At 29.7% G+C, this 20,310-nt stretch overlaps 1 protein-coding gene across 1 annotated transcript; it reads left to right on the top strand.

Annotated features, from left to right (window-relative positions):
* The first annotated feature begins 326 nt into the window (after positions 1 to 326).
* Positions 327 to 19,023, top strand: LOC106790830 (diuretic hormone 44). Its single transcript, XM_014756011.1, has 4 exons — positions 327 to 892; positions 15,040 to 15,231; positions 17,296 to 17,616; positions 17,830 to 19,023. The coding sequence occupies exons 2-4, from the start codon at positions 15,091 to 15,093 to the stop codon at positions 17,854 to 17,856; spliced, it is 489 nt and encodes a 162-aa protein (XP_014611497.1). The 5' UTR covers positions 327 to 892; positions 15,040 to 15,090; the 3' UTR covers positions 17,857 to 19,023.
* The last annotated feature ends 1,287 nt before the right edge of the window (positions 19,024 to 20,310 follow it).

Here is a 20,310-nt window from a genome sequence, read left to right as displayed (position 1 = left end):
GCAGAATAAGAGTAAGTGAGAGAGAATGAGTGAGGGAAAGAGAAAGGGGGGGAAAGAGAAAGACCTATATGGGTACATATCAAGTAGGCAGAATAAAAATAAGAGAAAAAAAGAAAGAGATAGAGACAGAAGGTAAGGTAAGGTGTGAAAGTGACGTTTTGTAGGGTCAAGGGAGGTCCTAGAGGGAATGACAGAGGGAATAGTCGAGGCGTGTATCGAAAGATAGGCGTTCTAAAGAGAGAGTGAACGAGTAAGAGAGAAAGAGAGAGAGTCAGAAGAGCTGTGTCGCGTCAACTCGAGTTTCCCGACTATAAAAGCTCTCCCCCAGGGCCGTCGACGTTACACGTCGTTAGTACTGCGAACGGTGAGGAACTCCGGCGACGTGCCACCTGTTAAAGCTGCCCCCCTTTTCATCCCCCTACTTTATAATCTTTGATAAAACTCGAAGAATATAATTACGAAAAGTCCAATAAATTATTTCTTTTTTTTTCAATTCTTTTTCTCTTAATCCGTTCGTCGTCTACTATTTATTCATCTGCGGGAAGATATCCACTTATATTTATCTTCATTTTATCTTACAATTTTCGGTGATATCCATTATTCGTTGTCCCGTTTCGAACTTTAAAGTTCGAAGTGGAGAACGCGTAAAAAAACGTGTCTCAGAGAGTTTTGATCGAAGAATAAATAAATAGAAAAAGTATAAGAAGGAAAGGATTTAAAAGTACTACTGGGATTGAGGAAATCCTTTTGAATCGAAATTCTGGAAAATCTGGTTCTTCTTTTACCCCTTCGGTCTATTCTGAAATCTACTACAAAGGAAAGAAAAGAGTTCTCTTTTACTTTCTGAGGAAAGTTAAAAAAAAAAAAAAGGAAATTGGACGTTCATCGACAAGTGAGTAAAAAAGTGTCTTCTTCATCCTATTCTTCTTATCCTCTTTATCTTCATTTCCGTGAACAAATCGAATTATTATTTAATTGTCCCAAAAATTTATTTTAATAATCGATCACAAAATTGAAATATAGTGTTCGATGAATTTTCTCGTAAATTGTTAGAATTTTTATAGGTTAATTATTTGTCGCGATTACAATACAAAATACGAGCACGTGCGATTCTCAAATATCGGATTATTTTAATACGATCGTTGTCAAATTTTCTCACTCGTTTCGATTTAATAACAATAATTCACGAATTTCTAATCTCAGTACTCTGTATCTCGAATTCTCGAAATAATTCTACTCTAATCAATGAGACAACGTGACTAATTTTCATCGGTTCCTCCAAGTTCCCCTTATCCCCTTAATATCCATCCCTATTTTGGTCGATTATGCGAAGATAGGGGATTGTAATTAACCATAAAATCGTTTATTCGTTTGACGTAACACGCTTCTTGATAACAAAATTAGATTATCAAAGTTTCTCTTCCTCTCTCTCTCTCTCTCTCTCCTCCTCTCGTTTTCTCTTTCTTACTTACGTGTTTTAAGACGGATAACTTTAAATTGTAAAAAAAAAGAAAATTTATTTATTTATACCAAGTTTAATCCAATTAGTTAAAAACCAACATCTCGATGTTTTCGTTAATGAATGTGTTGTCATCTCCCATAAGCGCATTAATAACGCTAGCATTAACCCTAAAGCATCGTGAATTATATCAGAAGCCCGCAGGCTTCTTTACAGTGTGCCCATGGAAATCATATCGCTTAAAACTTCTCGGTTAGTGTTGTCATCGTGATTGTTCATCATCATCAACAACCTACACACCCCAATAAAACAATTTACATTATCTCTTTCCCATCGCATACATTTCCAACCCTAATTACAAGTTAATTAAATCAAAGTTACCGGCTAAACAATTTTTAATTGAAAAATTAAGAAACTTCGAAAAAATGCTAATTAGGTTAACAGTAAAGTGTAGGGAAAATCGTTTGTGAAAACAGGGTAGAAAGAAAAAAAAAGATAAAAAATAGAGGATAAAGAAAAGAGAACGTTTATCATGCACGTATCGTCCTAAACCAATTGGATTCGGATTTGTGGGACTTTTCTACTCAAGATTATGACTCCCTATGGAAGTATTATGTATATTGGACCTCTTTCTCTCCCTTTTTGTTTCTTTTTTTCTTTCTTTTTGTTTGTCCTTTTTATACATTCTATACATCGTGCAGTGATTTATCCCACGATCCCTGTTACGTTCTGTTTCATCCGGTGACATCTCGCTAAAACTTTTCGTCGAATCGATTATTTTGCATTCAAAGGTATGCACCTGTACAAATACGTCATACGTTTTTCGTAGTACCTTAAGCATCGTTACGACTCGTGTTAGTTATTCGTATTCAAACGACTATCCTAGATCTTTTTCGATTTTTCCAAAAAGTACAAATCATAATACGAAGAATAGTATAACGATAGAAATAGTTAGTTATTTCGTATTGTCAATTAAAAGTATTTTAAAATTACATTGCAAAAAAATAATCTCACACAACAAGCATTTCGAGGAAATTGATAGAAAAAAAAAACTTAGATGAAGAAAAAAGAAAATAAGATGAAAGGATTGGACGGAAATAATTTGCGGGAAGGGATAAGAAAAAATGCTATGGGAAAAGTTTTCTCGAAAATGAAATGCTCTATTAACGCGAAATTTCTTTCAAGATTTAAAACTCGACGAATGTCGATTGGATATATGTAGTATTATGCACGCAAACATAGACGATCATCATCAACGTTTTAGAATAGAACTTTCCTCTTTCTCTCTCTCTCTCTCTCTTTTTCTCTCTCTCGAAAGTTTCAAGTGTTTGTAGATCGATTTTCTATCGTCAAAGGCGGGAACGAATCTGTCAAAGATAGGCAGACACAGGAACGATTGTTCCACCTTTCACAATGAGCCTATACTTAACTATTATACAAGTCGGTATAACAAAATCAAAGTTATTGTTAGTTATTCATATACTAGTATTTTAGTTTCACTATTGCATATACACTGTCTCTCTCTCTCTGATACACATACACACACACAAATACTTTCCCTTCCTCTCATAATCTCTCTTACTTTCTCTCTTTCTTTCATTATCCCATTGTCTCTCTCTCTCTCTCATTCATTTTCTCTTTTTCTATCTCTGAATCTCTCATTGCCTCTCTCACTCATTCACATTCATTTTCTTTCTCACTCATTCTTACATTGTCCGACTGCATCTTTCTTCGTCTTTTAATTTCGATCCTTAGTTTTCTCTCTCACTTTCTTCCTATCTTTAAATTTTCATCGTACCATCTTTCTCTCACGAAATGAATCTTTTTACCTTTACTACGCGTTCTTTTAATTTCAAATCGTTTTTTTTTTCTCTTCCTCTTTTTATCTCATACTTTCGTATAGAGATTATTATTACTTTATATTTTCTTTTTTTCTTTCACGCATTAATAAGTTTAAAAAATCGTATATCTACCCGGATAAATGTTTATTTCATTCATTCGTGAAAACGTCAAAGAACATATTAAATCTTACGTTGAAAAATACTTAATCAATTCTTACGAGAGTATGTAATGTATTTTATTATTCATATTTCTTTTTTGTTTATTTATTTATTTTTATTTCTCTGTGTTGCATAGAAAGAGATCAGTCGAAGTGAATAGAAAGATATTAATAATTATTGCAAACGCGATAAGTTTGGAAAATTTTACGAAAGTTAGTAAAATGAATAAAAGGGAACATTAATTAAAATATGACAAAATTTAAACTGAGACAGAATTGATTTTTCTTGGCTTTAATTTCGACGTGTTGAATCGATTATTTTTATATATATATTTTTTTTTTTTTATCAAAAATATAAAAAAGAATAAGAAAAACCGTGTAAAGTTAATAGCAAACGTATAGAGTCTCTCGACGCTATTAAAAAATATGAAACAATCTGTAAATTCGGATTACCTTGTTCCTAATCTAATTGGTCATCAATTGGAAACCAACCGGTATATACGCGGTCTCTTATAATATATAAGAATTTTATTTTTTCTCACGTGTGGTCTGTGGACGACCTTGCTTGATACCAAAATATGTCTTACGATGCAAGGAGAGACAGAAAAAGAATCCGTGCTGGCGATAAAACGGTGATAAAATGTAAAATTAGCATTTAACAATTAAAAAGAAAAGGAATCGAAAGAGAGTAGTACGTCCGCGCATTAACGAAAGAAAGAAAGAAATAAATAAAGAGAAAGATAGAGATGGAAAATGTTATCGTATTGGAACCGTGGCGCCAGAAATGAACTGAAATCACTATCAGACGTCGTTCATCTTTCTGAACACGTTATGTTTCTTTTCACGCAACCCAGACGCAACATTTCGTCTCATCATGCCACGACCATGATCCCGATAAAGAAAGACTTCGACGGGAGGACAGAAAGAACGTTCTAACTTCTATCTTTATTTTTCTTTCTAAATCCATTTTTTTCTCTATATTTCGGCAGCTTAGTGGACGTCAAGTGTTTACGTGTGTACGTGTCTATTATAAAAATTTGATATTTTATTTTATTTGTTTTATCTGCCATCAATTTTTGGGGTAAGTCTTGTCGGATTAGAATTGTATATTGATTTCATTAAATTTTCCTAATTTAATTCAAATAAATTATATACCCATTTATTGATTTATGCCTGGCATCTTTATTTCGGATAAATCTAATCGATTAGAATAATTCTTTGATCTTATTGAAACCAATACGGTTAAGTCAATATTTTTCTTATTAATTTTTTAATTATTAAAAGAGATTTATACTCGTTGCTTTTTTTAAGTTGCCATAATGTGAGTATTAAAGTTTTTCAAGATGTTACCGTTGTTCCAATTAATAATACTTACGTTTTTATTTGCACATCTTGTTACATACGACAGGATGCAATGCAGGCGATTGCATTCTTCCAAGAATTAGCATAATGCTACAAACATAAATTATAGTCTTTCCTTTTTTTCTTTTCTTTTCTTTTCTTTCATAGGACACGTTAAAACTCTTATTACCTTTTAAGAGAAAATTTTTTTTTCCCATGGCAGATAAAACATCTAACCTTCTCTAACCGACGAGATAAAAGTTTATCGTTTGTCTTAAGAAAATGTTAAAGAATAGCTTCGGAACGTCCACAAATCTGACCAACAACTCAGAAAGCTCACTTTTTCTCGTTAACATTTTACAACCCCTTCTATGTTACTTTCCATTCACATACTCATTTATCTTTAGTATTTTCGCATTTTATTTTATTCTTTTTCCCTATTACGATTAATTTTTAATCCCTTTTTCACGAGGAATTTAGTTTTCACTAGTGACACTTTATTTAGTTAATAAAACGTAGCAAGTATACATTTACGTGTGTAGATCTATGTAGAAAAATATCTAAAGATAATAAAATTCGATCAAAAATAACTTAAGACAAAATAATTCATTCTTTGTCAATAATTAAATGTTACAAGCTTCGTATAGAATTATTTTGATTCTATTATAGTTTTTCGTATACGAATCACGAATTTATTTTTATGCAGTTTTTCCACTTGTCGGATGAGTTTGACGATAGCTCGTCACCGAAATTAAATTCAATTGAAACTAATAAAATAATAGAACGCGTAACGTGCGACATGTCATGTACAATTTGTTAATCAACATGTGTATAATGAATATCGTAGAAAAAAGAAAAAGAAGAAGTTTGATTGTCGAGTTTAAACGAACGTAATAAAATCCTTTTAAAATTTAATTAAAATTTCGAGTCTTCGGGTAAATCGGGAAAAAAAATGTCGACAGATTTACATTACAATTCAAGAGTATCGATTTCAGACTGAATTCACACACATACCTAAGAGTAAAAAAGTTATGACTAAATTAATTTACGCGAAAAATAATATTTGCAAGTTCGTTAAACGGATAAACATTAAATAAAGAAGATAAATAAAATAAACTGCGTAAAAACTTGCTTAAAATCGATAAAAAAAAAAGTAAGGGAATTGTCGAATCTCGATTGTTATAAATTGTTATATGCAATGAAATAATTTGATTTCTGTTAAAAACAAATCATAAACGGATAGGGAAAGGATTGAAAAATATTTGGAAAAAAAAAATTGTAAACTAAATTTTTTTAATCTATCGAGATTAAATCGATTTGATCGAGTTTTATAAGAGTTGACCGATATAAACTATCATCGTACGATTCATTGAAGGTTCGATTCGTCGAACCTTCTCAAAGGATCGAACTAAGCACATAAAGAACAGAACCTGTTGACGGCACACGTTTCCTTAGCTTTCAAAGGTGTTCAACCGTGCGTACCTCCTCGGAGATTTTCAACGGTATACTGCAGCTACGATTATACTTTGTTAACCCTTTTTTTTTTTCTTTTTTCTTTTCTTTTTTTTTTTCTTTTTTTTTTGACCTACTAAATAATAAAATAATTTATCAGGCTTGATAAAAAAAAAAAAAAAAAAAAAAAAAATAGGAAGAGTGGCCTCTTACATATTTTTTTTTACTCGTAACTTTCTACGTGGATCACAATTTATTTGAAACATTTCTTTTTATTTTTATTTTATCGATACCAAACTTTATTCGAAACTTCAAAATCATTTTGCATTCTAACAGCAGATACTTCGAACGTGATTTAGAACTTTCTTGTGTTTCGATTTGTCGAGTAGTTTTTTATTTTGTCATGGTATCATTTAAAAAATGTCTTAAATTCGCGAAATATGAAAAAAATATTCTTTTATTTATCATTGAGAGAATAGAACGAAATTAATTTCTATAAAGAAATAATATATAATTTATCTTTGTAATTAAAATCACATGTTCTCTCCCATCTGGCAATAATAATAATAATAACAATAATAATAACGATGACATCTTCGAACGGTGCATAATAATATGTCAGAGAAACAACAGTTAAAACCACAGAAATAGGAAGCAAAAGCATCGGGTTAATTATTCGAGATCCTTTTAATAATATTCCACGATTAATATCAAATACTCTCTTCTGTATACTATAATCAATTTATTATTATCATATCTCCTTGTATAAAACATATATGTATACTATCATAAGGCGAACAAATATTCATGAAAGGGTGTGCATACCCAAAACGGTAAACGTAACGCGTTTAGTAGGATTTTTAATTGGATTTAAATATTCCCTGTCCGTGTGGTAAACCCCATATACAGCAAATGACATTTGCATGAATATATTAATAATAGAATGTAACATAATTTAATATCAAACGAATAAGAATCTAATGAAATAAATCAATTACAATAAGACCAATTTGAAATCGAAGATATCTGATCATTCACATTGCTCACTTTATCATCTTTTTTTTTTTTATTTTGGTATATAAATTTTGTATAGATCCAATGAAACGTAAAATAGTCGAGTTTTTCTCGCAAACCGTGTGAAAACTATGAAAAGAATATATCACTTTTCTATATATAAAATATATGCATGGTACATTTGTAAATAGTAAGCGAAAAATTCAGTAGTTTGGAGATAAACGGAAATCCGGAATTGTGTGTTTCCGGTCTACCGGATGAACAAAAATCATTGTAAACGTATCTCCCATCCCCTATCCTCTTATTGTTACCATCATTTATCTATCTATCAATTTTTATCCTTCTTTTCGATTCAATTTTTTTTCAAATCCATCTCTTTATTTATATCTCCTATCTTTTATCCTTTATTTTAGATTTTATTTTTTTTTTTTTTTCTTTGTAATATTTCATTTTTATTATATTTAATTTTATTACGAATAAAAATGCATTGAAAAGTATTACGATGAAATGACGTTCACATCTATATAATGTACCGTGCGTAACTTTACTAGAAACGAGTTGAATTCGCAAAAGAATGTCATTGAAATGCTGCAGAGACGTTGATACACGTAAATATATTCGTCGACGTATCCATTTACATGTATTGAGACGTTATACGATCATTAGTGGCTGCATCACGTAACGCTAATGTTATAGAATGGAAAGTAAAAAAAAAAAATAAAGCATGATCTTAGCAACAAATCGTATCATTTGTACGCGTAATTATACATTAATTTTTCAATTTGATTATCCATTATTGTAATAATTATTCAAAGATATATCGTTTATACACACACACACACATAGAACATTTTCGTAATCAGCGATTCGTACAAATATTTACGTATAGTTTAATTTCGTAATTTAAAATGTAATCGTGTGACGAATTCTTTTTTTTTTTTTTATCTCTCGAATAATTTTTTTGTTATTTAATTTTATTACGTGCGGGTGGGTATCTTTTATCTATTCTTAGATAAGTTGTGTTGTCGTTGTCGCGTTGTTGCAACTAAAGTGAAAAGATATAACGAAAGAGATAGATTGATATGATAGAAATTTCATTCTTTTGCAAGTATAATAACATCAGCAGCGCTACCCCGGTAGAGCTTCTCCACGATGCATGATTTCGGAAGAAACGTGATAGTAATAATATACCAGTAGTAGTAGTAGTAGTAGTAGTAAAGGTAATATAGAAGGATAGTGGTGGAGGTCGTGCACTAATGCGAAGCTACGCAAGTGACCTGGTTTTTTAAAACGTTCGAACCAGCAACGCGGTTAAAAGAAGAAAAAAAAAATACCCTGAAAGATATTCTACCCTTATCCAGTTATCACGCTTTTTTTCTTTCTTTCTTTCTTTCTTTTTTTTTCATCGGTAAATTCGTAATGTAAACATCGAAAAAATAGTTGTCATATAATTCGCGATAATAAAATATTATCAATTTAAAAAAAAATCGCGGATAAATAATTATTTTCTAATATATGTCAAACTACGAATATGTGTTTTATTTTTTTAAACAACAACAATCTATCTTTTTCTATCGTTCAAATGAAATACAATCACGTGCTGCGAATGAAAAACACAATGAAAGAGGGCGTAAAGTAGCGCGCCGAAATTAAATCTTGAGAGATTGAAGTTAAAGTCGGATCGGCCTTGCCAAATGAGTTCAACTCTAAACTTGCAAGCCAATCTTAAGAAACGAACTTAGAAAAATCATTTTCAAAAGTATTTCTGTGTGTGTGTATATTCTCTCTAATGCAAATCCTTGCTGATACGATTTGTTTATAAATTACATTTCATCTTTTTTATCCGAATGATTTTATTGATGCAACTATTGGTTTATTTTCGAATTATTAATCACTAGTATATTCCTTATTAAAATTAAAACACAGTAGAGTTGTATGTAATGAGTTAGATAATATGTTAAATTTGAAATTTAATATTAAATCATAGCTTAATAGCATTGGCGTCATTTGATAGACAATTCTATTCGTTCGTTTAATTCCACGTAGTCTCGATTTAAATCTAGACATTCGTAATTTGTTGAAAAACAATTAAAAACATGAATTATTTCAACGAAATAATATAAAGATAAGATTATGAACATCTTCAATATGCAAAATTTTAAAATGACATAAAAATTTATTATCCAAAAGTTTTCTTTCTCTTTTCTGAAGATCCCATCGAATAATACAAAATGAATCCTTCAGGATTGTCAGGTTGCCGGTTGATGAGGAAAGTCAGTTGAAATAAATGCATAAGATTGACGTTTATATATCGAAAGATATCGTCTGCTTCATTTCGAATGGAAAACGCCGAGAATCCAACAAGTGCCCGCGTTTTATTCCGTTGCTCATCTTGAATATGAATAAACACTCTACAATTTTTATGAAAGCTTGTACGCTACATTGAACCGTTAGGCGACTCGTTCTTACTATGTCTGTCACGTCATGCAAATTCAATTCTAATGTTTTCAAATAATATTGAAGAAGAATAAAAAATGAACGAATGAAAAGCATAATATAATAATAAAGTGAAACTGTACAAAAAACACGTTTCTCTACACACTTGGTCATTTACTACGCCAATGTTATTGCTTATCTGTAAATGCGAAATTATTTTTTCTTAAGCAACTAATCATAATTATCAATTTCTATAACTTGGTGGTAGTCTACTATTTATTACCCAATTGATTTATAATTTTTCTAGAAAAGTTACTTTGGATTAAATTCGTCACCAGAAATGGGTCAAACATTGTTTCCCCATTCGACAAATCGTACTAATGAAAAAATAATTATAATAATCATCATTTTTTGTTTCCAATGTCTAATCTATAAATAAAGTTTCTCGGTTAAAAGTTAAAAGCGTTAACAAAGCTTACCAAATTTATTGTAAAAGAAAAGGAAAAAAAAAAAAGTCAGTGAGCGTGCATAAATGCGAACGGAGGGATTTCATTGTCTTCCTTTTTTTCTCTCTCCCTCTTTTTTTTATACGCGATAACACACGCATTCTCGAAGAGTTAAAACGTGGATCAACGTGAATCCATTTGATATCACACTCTTTTCTATTCAGATAAATGAGAATTTCATTTCTCTAAGCTTGGGAGTCATTTTCTTCCTTCAAAACGAAATCAAATTCGAATCTACAAAATCTTATTATTTATTCTATATTCGTTTATTTGTTTCCTGCATTAATAATAGGCTTTACATTTGTCTTATTATTTTCTTCGATTCTATTCAAATATCTTAGTTTTATCGTTTTTTTTTTTTTTTTTTTTACGAACACGAATTAGATTTGTTTTTTTTTTTTTAAATACTTTACCAACCGCGAGAATAAATTTATATATTAATTTTTGTAGCCCTGTATTTTTGACGAATAAGTGCAGAAAAATTTAAATAAAATGATATTAAATAACGGTTAAATATAATATTTTTTTTTATTTTTCTTTCCTTCGTTTCTTTTTTTTCTTTTTTTTTATTATTCGTTCATGCTCCAGATAATAAAAATGATCGAACGTAAAATATAGCCCGAGGAAAGGACCAAAGAAATAAAAAGCAAAGTACAAAGAATGCGTCGTACTCGAAATTCGCTGATAAAAAAAAAAAGGAAAACAATTGTTTCGTTATATCCGATAGAGAAAAAAAAAAAGCACACACCCTTCGGCCCTTATTCGCGTATTATCTTTGACAAAACTTAGAGATATCTTATTTGTTAGACATAGTATATATCGTAAAATCAAGTGACATAAGAAGCCTAAAAAGATTATTACGCGTCGTTGAGTTTGTGTTTGCTGATACCATCGAATTCCATGGGGGAATCAAGAAATTCTGAGATAAACGAGGGAAAGAACACTGAAGGGGAAGATCTTCGAAGTATTAGGTTGTCCCATAGATTCTTTCCGTACCATGCTATGTATCTTTTCGTGCCGGTTATGTTTGTAATTATGCAGGCTTAAGATAACCATAAGAAACATTTACGGTATTTCCACCTCTTCATCCTCTTTCTAAATTAAAATTTTTCAAGCTCATTTGTCAATCCAATTGCAACTCACTTTTATCAATAACACATTGATCTTTATCGTGATAAACGCGAAACACGCCAATGTATAAACACTAATATTTATATATGTGCCATTTTTTAACATATTTCCTTGTTTTTTCACTTTTCTTTTTCGATATAATCGAATTTCAATATGTTCTCTATCGATACACGACTATTTTTCTTCTCTTTCAAAGTTCGATTATATATATATTGTCGTCGTAAAAATACAGTATGATGTATTCTTATGGGGAAAAAAAAAAAGAAAGAAATACAAATTATATTTAAACCGTGACATTTTTCTACGATTATTTTAACACTTTACACGGGCCCGCGTAAATTTAAAGTCGCATACTCCAATAAATGAATTTATTATATATATATATTGTTTTAATCTAAAATTATTTTTAATATTCCATAGAGAGACGACGCGAGTTTTTTTAAGGGCCATCGGTATGTTTGAATAACTATGTGTTTATTTTTAATTTGAATTTGTACAATTAATAATATAAACTATTAAAAAATATTCTATAGAGAGAGAGAGAGAGTACTAGTGAATTTTTTGTCAGTTTTTTTTATTTTTTATTAACAATAACATTGAAAATCTACGTTGCCGTTGGTGAATTAAATTTTATTTTCTCACGGGGAAAAAAAAGAATCAAACAATAAATGAGTTAACGAAAGGATTCGTATGATCTTTTCTAAATCATTCTCGATTCCTTATCTTTCGATTATTTAAACCGCGAAACAATTTTGATAGCATGCTATGGATAAAAAAAAAAGAAAAAAGGGTTAGGGAAGAACTGATGACTATAAAAAACAAAACAAAAAAGAATCCTAGTTGCATTTAAACGTTGACACCCGTTGCGTCTGACTCGACAACGATTAATCTACTGCTGCGTATGCACGTGCATTGACTAACGATTGATCGATTTATCAAACCTTTTCATCGATCTTTTTTATGTTCAATATTAATAAACATTATAATAGAATGTCATCTTTTTTTTTTATATAAAAGTGTATCAATAGAATTTACAAATACAATTAACATTGAGTATTGCAAATTTCAATTTGCAAAATTTTTCTGATATTATGATCTTCTCTTCAAATGTGTTATTATTTTTATTGTTAATAATAATTCACCACGAGATCGCGGCATCGTATCATCAAAAAAACGATAATCTCGAGAATAGGATAAAAATAATAACAATTAATATGAATTAAATTGCATATTAAATCAAATATTACAAACGCGATATTACCAGCAATTTCATGTATGAGGTTAACTCATTTCCGTTGCTATTATGGTGAGAATATTGGATTGGCAACTAAGTGATGGAGGATTTGTTGGTTGACAACTAAATGAGTGTGGTCACTTTTAACAAAAACCTATTGAAAACACAAGTCCCCGGGGACCTGTTTTTATATTTTTATATTTTTCCTCCTTCTTCGACTCGCGTAAAAATTCACGCAGGCTTTTCGAATAAAATTGAATGTTTCCTACACACGTTTTTATTTTTTTAGATGCATGTTTCATCCATTGTCACATACCGATGCAAGAAATCCTTTTTGCATGATATATTTTGTAAAAAGAAATATTTGAAGAATAGGATTGTAGACGTGACGCGATGCCAAAGATTTCGTTGATAATAATACATCATGATAAAGTCGAGAAAAGGAATGAAAATCGTCGAAATAATCCTTAGTGCGCGGATGAAGTTAGTATAATAATCGATTCGAGAGAGTTCATTTCCATAATCCACGTGAATCCACTAGAAGGGGTGGCATTGCTAAGAATTTAATTGACGCAAAAGACATTTCCCATCTTTGGGAAAAAAAAAATTGTGTAAAAAAGGTAGTTTGATTTGCATAGAGAACGAATTTCGTTTAATTATCAAATAGCAAAGATAATAGTAAACGACACGTTTTCTTATCCTCATACATACATATGTAATTACAAATTTTTGTATATGTTTTATCATATGTTAATCGAATGCATTCGTATATTTTTACGTGTGTTTATATTTTCTTTTTGGTTGTTTTTTTTTATCCTTTCGTGTTTCATTTAGAAATGCAAAATCGTTCGAAAATTCGAATAACGAAAATTCTCGTTTACAATTGCAATAGTAGATAGATAAATCGATGAAAACGTATTAACGATGATTCTACGATTTTCTTATCTTCTCGTAACACGCGTGAGATAGTGACATCAATTTTCCATTAGAAATATTTTTGCCTAAGACCTCCAGCAAAGTCCGATTAGTGTTAGTTCATTTCGAAATCTCATCGGAGACGCATCTTCTTCCTTCGAATAATTTAATGTAGCGCTATACATATGTAAATGAACGTTTATTGTCAAACAAAAAGAATCAAAAAAAAAAAAACACACACACACACACACATACATCAGAATTTTTATCGAGTAACGTTGAACGTGTAAGTAAATCAAAAAATAATAAATGTTATCTCTCTTAATTATTGTAAAACATGAAATAAAAAAATAATAATAATAATAATAAATAAAAAAAGCCGACAAATATCTCGATCGACGTGTCATTCAATATCAGTTTTATCAGGTCATTCGATTGTAAAAATTTCTTTAACATGTTGGTGGGTAGTTATCGTTTAACATTATCTCGATGTGTGATAATTTACATACGCAACGTACGCTAAATTACAATGTAAAACTTGTCAATTAATAATATAAGTTTAAGAATAGATTCCATACAGCAGTCTGGTATGAATCACCATCTCAATTTATCAGACTCGATTAAAAAGTTAACAAGAAAGACAAAAATAACATATAAATCATTGAGAAAAATAAAGCAACGTTGATCATAACGTTTCATTGACTACGAACTCACGATGAAAGGCTTTTCTCGATAATGGAACAATCGATTGTTCGATTATATCAGTCGTAATACGAAAGATAAGAATGGGATTGATTTTTTAGGGGATTTATTTTTTTAGAAATTCTATAAGGAACAACAAAAAAATTTGAAGAAATCCTTTCCTTTAAGAATAGTTCTCTTTTTAATTATTTTCTTTCTAAAGAATATCATTTTTTTCTTGTCTGAGATAAAATTAAAATAGACAGGTAACGAGAGAGAGAGAGAGAGAGAGAGAGGGAAAAATGTAAAAAGAAAAAAATAAATAAATAAAAAAACCGTCACGTTTTGCCATTATTTATTTGATATCTTCGCACGCCAGTTCTGTCATTTAATTTCTAAACCATTCTATCTTTTTAATCATTCCCTTTTCCGCGCTACTAATTATGATTACAAACAAAGAACGGATCTAAAATAAAAGAATGACTGTGTATAGCAATTAAAAGAACTATAAAGACTATACTCGTACTATCGATTAAATGATTAGTCCATTTCAAAGAGGACAGGAGTGAGGAGTGTGGGCCAACTTTAAAATTAAAAAAAAAAATTAAAAAGGAGGTACACAAATAGAAAAATAAATAAATAGATTTATTAAATAATTCCAGAGATGATCTATAAAGAAGACTTGAAAAGTTTTGAGCCTTTAGTAACTTTGAAATAAACAAAAAAATACGAAATAGTACCCCCCAACCTCCCCACTCTGATTCTCAACATTCTTCTCTCTCCTCTTATGTGTGTGTGTGTGTGATCTCGATTTAAATATATTTTTAATATATTATAATACATTTTATTATTATATATTTTCTTTTTCTAGATAAACTTTCTAGATAAATATTTTCGATCTATATTCCGTGAACGTATAAGGATGATCTCGATAACTATCATCCTAGTAACATCGGCATTGATTACTATGACGCATTCTGCGCCAATTGAACATCTTCAAAAGGAAAACGGTGATCTTCCGGAAGTACTTTGGCTAATTAATCAACAAATGCCAGAATTGGAGGTGAGTTTATTAGTATAATTAAAAATGGAAACAAAAAAATGTGTATTAGGTATAGAATAGCAAAAGAGAGTAAAATATTCTAAGCCCAAAAAATTATTTAATATAATATAATGATAAGATATAAAGAAATATATTGCATACGTAAACATTGATAAAAAAAGAGAATGGATTAAAAAATTGTATATTACTATGAGATAAAAATAATTTGATTAATAAAGTATTATATTTTAATATAAAAATGATCGATAAGAGAGATATCAAATAATAGCCGTAACATTGCACAAACGTTAACACAATGAAATGTCTATTTATATATTTTAAAATACATATATATGTAGTTTCTAGATAAATTTCTATATATTATATATACGCTTTTATAATAAAACATAGTCTAGGTTGAGTTTACATTATGAATTGTGTTGTTAATGGACGACCAATCGACAAGCCAACTCATCTTTATCTTCTATATCCATCTCTCTCTTTCTCTTACTTTCACTTGCATTTAAATGTATTGCATCATTGTATGTCAATGCAAATAATAGCTTGGTTTTGAACAATATTATAAAGCTTAGTAACTATAGATCTCTCTCATTTTCAATAATGGCATTATGTAATCCGTTTATCTTCAAAATTACAATTCCCCATTGAACGTTTAAATAGAAATTTACCCCCTCCTCCCCCGCCCCATTAAAAATAAATTCGAAATATAAGATAATCACGATGCAACATATTTTCGAAAGATTTGTTAATATTAAAAACATAAAGTAATAACTGTGCTAATTTTTTCCTCAACAATTTCTCTCTCACGTCGTATAAGAAGAGAGGCATGATAAAAGAAAATGAAAAAAAAAAAAAAGTGTGGTGAAAGTAAAATTTAAAGCACGTGAAGAAGTGGGCTTTTCAAAAAAAAGAAACCTCGCGCGCGCATTTTCTTTCAAATTATTGCAACGTTTCTTTATTTTTTTTTTTTTTTTTCTAAACTCGCATTCCTGTATCATCCCTCTTCGAGATAAAAATGTAAAAAATGTGTTTACACGTAAAAAACGCAAAGAAGATAATAAAAAATAGACGCGTATTAAAAACTCTTTCAATCGGTGTGTTAATTGAAGTTAAGAAAATAATTGACGATGTAATTTAAATTTTATAAACGATAAAAGAGAGAATACAAAATCGGATTAGTTTAAAAGTTAACCAACCTGCTCTGTGGGTTAATTTTTTATATGAAAAAAAAAATAATGAAAGATAGAAAAAGAGAGAAAGAAAGAGAGGTGTTAGTTTGAGAAAGATAAAGATAAAAAAAGGACAGAGATTGGTGTAGAAGAGAGAAGTGAATACTTGATCGGTAACTGGAAGAAATTTTTCTTTTCCATCGTTTTTGTTTGTTTGTTTGTTTCCTTAGTTTGTTCTATCTCTTCTCACCACCCATCCACCCTTTTTTCTTTTTGTTTTTTTTGTCTTTTCTTTTTCGGCAAGTCAAAATAAAGTGCTCGTAAAAGGGATGAAAACGAAAGAACGAACAATATCATTCCTCCTCTCTTATCTATGCGAGAAAAGGTTTCTCTACAAATGAGAAAGGTCTCATAAAAGGCGTGCCATTATCATGATTGAAAGAAAAAATAAAAAAAGAAAAGAGAGAGAGAGAGGGATGATGGGGTTTCTGAGGTGTTGGTAGAAGGAAAAAAAGAAATGGAGAAAAGTGCGCGCGTGTTTCAATTTTGCGAGAACTTACTTTTGACGAATTATTTCCAAATTGAGATATTCGATCTTTTTCTTTTCTTTTCTTTTCTTTTTTATATTAACTCTAAACCACTTACCACGTGAGATCGAATGACACGCGTCCTGTAATTTATTAAAACAATAAATATACACATTATTTATTTTCTAAATATTAAAAATATTTTCTTCTTGGTGCTAATTCCAAATTAATTCAAATCTCATTTCATATAAAGATATATATTTTCTTTTTTAAAGTAAAATCACAGTCAAATGGATAGGTATAGGTAAAGTGTCGATAGGTTTAATATTATAATACTTACTTTTGACGTTTGTATGGTTTAATTGCAGAGGGAAATGTACGATTCCAGCAATGATCCCGGTCCTGCAACGATACTCAGAACAAAAAGAATCGGTTCGTTGTCGATCGTTAACAATCTCGATGTTCTTAGAGAAAGAATACTATTGGAATTAGCTCGTAGGAAAGCTATGCAAGATCAACGACAAATCGATGCTAACAGATTGATGCTTGATAAAATTGGTAAAAGATCATTACCAGTTTACGAGGATTATTCGTCATCTTCTCATCCTCGTAATTTGGATAGGATCTACGATTGGGTTGGGGAAAGTGGATCGATTGTTGGTGATCGTCATAATGATCAAGAACGCAGGGTTTGTTCTCATATTCTTTTAAGTAATATCAATTTATTTTAACAAGATATCACACTCACCTATTAAAAAAGAAACATAAAAACAAATGCTCTTATATACTATTTAAATATTATATATATTTTCTTTTTTATTTGTTCTTAAATTAATTGTCAATGACACATTCGATGTTTCAAATAATTGATTATACCTAATTGATAATTTTTATGCTTATAGGTAGCAAGCAACGAACTCCTCTGGTAGTAACCATAACGCGAAAATCAATTGAAGAAGAAACCTATCAAATTCTAGATTTGGCATTATCGCTTTTACAAATTTTAACGAGCCGCATTATTTCCCCTTTTTGATCTCTACCCCACCCCCACCCCCCACCCCCATATCCACGTTATTATAAAAATTCTTCTTCTTATAGAAAAGCTTTTACCGATCACATTTATCCGTCTCGTGCGTTTCTCAGGTTCTAAATATAATCAGCTATTTATTGGTCAGCGTGATGGAAAATCGAAGAAAATGAATGAGAAAAGAATGGGGAAAGGAGAAGAGGAAAAAGAAAACATCTTAAAAAATATCAGGATTACAGTAATATATAACCGTAATTAGCTATAGCAAAGTCAATTTTAAAAGACGACTCGTTTAATTCGCGAATCACAATGTCGTCTGAACGAAACAGTATTATACTTTGTGATCTCTCTTTCATTAATAATTATTAATTAGATTATTTCATCATTTCGTTGTAATAGAATTTTTTTTAGATAACACGCCACGCATATTGTTATTTTTTAATTAATTTTTTATTTTGTTATTTATTTATTTCTCTCTCATTTACGGCTAAACGAAACAACATAATTTCATTTCTATGTTAAACTTAGAGTTAGATTTATAATTTAAATTCAAGACTTATGAAACTTTTTCACCGAACAATATTACTTTTTAATCGAACAAATATTTTCTTATAGAATCTATACCGTGTTCTCATTTACTATGATAAACTCACTGACATGCTACACGTTTAGTGTTGTTAAACTCTGATTTAGAATTACGATCATATTGAAATGTTTTAGTTGTGTTTAAATTTCAGTGATCAATCACAGTTTCGGAGGAATAGAATTTTTTTATACCCCTTACAACAATATGTGTGCATCCATTCATATTATTTATTTATTCGTATATCTGTATAATATTTATACTAGTCTCGTAAGTTATTTGCGTTTAGATTTTCTTCGCGTTAATGATCTCATGTCAAAGAACTTTTGTATTCTTTTTAAAGCTCTTTTTTTACGTCCATTTTTAATCTGTATTTCCGAGAAAAATAAACTTGACAAATGATGTAATTTATGCGCTTGCTATGAGGTAAAATATTTCGTGAGAGAATGATCTATATATCTAAAAAAAAAAAAAAAGAAAAAAAAACAAATACATATATTTAAAGAAAATAAAAATAATTATAAATAAACGGCACCCCCTCGAAGAGAGAGAAATGAAATTAAAACGAAGAAGAAGAAGAATATTATATATAAGAAAAGATATTTATTCTATATTAGATTATATATATATAGGAAGAAATATATTTAACATTTTAGCTAAACAAATAGAACAATTACAACAAAAGAAATCAAATCAAGCTCAATGGTGTACCTAATCATAATTAATTAGAATTAGCGATAGTTCTGTACCTTAAATTTCGGTGATACATCGAATGCTAGCCAATTATTCTTCTTCGATCCTTTATTGCTGCAATTAGTTTTCACAGGGGATACCAATTATTAAATAAATAAAAAACAAAGATAATAAAAAATATATTCGCGTCGCATAATTAATACTCACTGTTAAACATTTACCATTCGTGTATTCTATATTTTTTACTTTTATTATTTTATTTTGCAATGTTCTTTCTGTTCCTTTTATCGTGCAATTTTTTTTATTCTAAAATATTCGATCTAGGAGACAAAAAGTTTCTATCTATCTATCTCTATCTTTCTCTCTCTTGCGAGTCAAGAATTCTTTCATTACAAGGCCAAAGTTAATAAAAAAAAAATTAAATAAATAAATTTTGAAATTTGCGCGTCGTCAAACGCTTATGGCAATGCCTGTATAGATCGATGTTTAAAAATTAAGACTTACCTGTGCGATGTTACATTTCTTTTCTTTCACATTTGTATATTACATTGTACATTACAAACAAAAAGTCACTATGAGAAGAAATTAGATTAAAGGTATAATATATACAGGTGTTACACTATTCCAAATTCACACGTTTGCAAATCAATTCTTGCTATTCTTAACAATAAATCGACATTTGATCTGATTTCTTTTTGCCATAAGCTTATGAAAAAAAAAAAAAAACAATCTATAGAATAATTGTGTGGATTTGTCAAAGGTTGAATTTGATTCACAAAGGGTGTGGACTTGATTTTACAAAAGGGAAGAACTTGATTTTGTAAAAGGGTGAGAATTTGATTTGCAAGCAAGCTGAATTAGAAGTGTAAAACTTGTACTTAGAAATATTATACGTGCTATATTTTTCGTTTCAACTAATTTTAGCAAAATTTATTTAACAAATATAATTAAAATGTATATTTATTTTTTTATTCGAAATGATAATTTAAAAAGATAATCGCTATATTATTTAATTCTGTCATCAAATAATTCGTCGTCTATCGATACGTTCCTAAAATATATATATATGATATATATATA

The sequence above is a fragment of the Polistes canadensis genome, unplaced genomic scaffold (assembly GCF_001313835.1).
Source record: "Polistes canadensis isolate GaletaPanama2010 unplaced genomic scaffold, ASM131383v1 scaffold_262, whole genome shotgun sequence".
Lineage (NCBI taxonomy): Eukaryota > Metazoa > Arthropoda > Insecta > Hymenoptera > Vespidae > Polistes > Polistes canadensis.
Note: the sequence above shows the minus strand (reverse complement) of the source record. Positions and strands in the feature narration are given on the sequence as shown.

Coding starts and splice junctions, on each gene's coding strand:
- LOC106790830 (XM_014756011.1), top strand. CDS start 15,091: ATGATCTCGATAACTATCATCCTAGTAACATCGGCATTGATTACTATG. Junction 15,232..17,295: donor AACAAATGCCAGAATTGGAG/GTGAGTTTATTA, acceptor GTTTAATTGCAG/AGGGAAATGTACGATTCCAG. Junction 17,617..17,829: donor ATAATGATCAAGAACGCAGG/GTTTGTTCTCAT, acceptor TTATGCTTATAG/GTAGCAAGCAACGAACTCCT.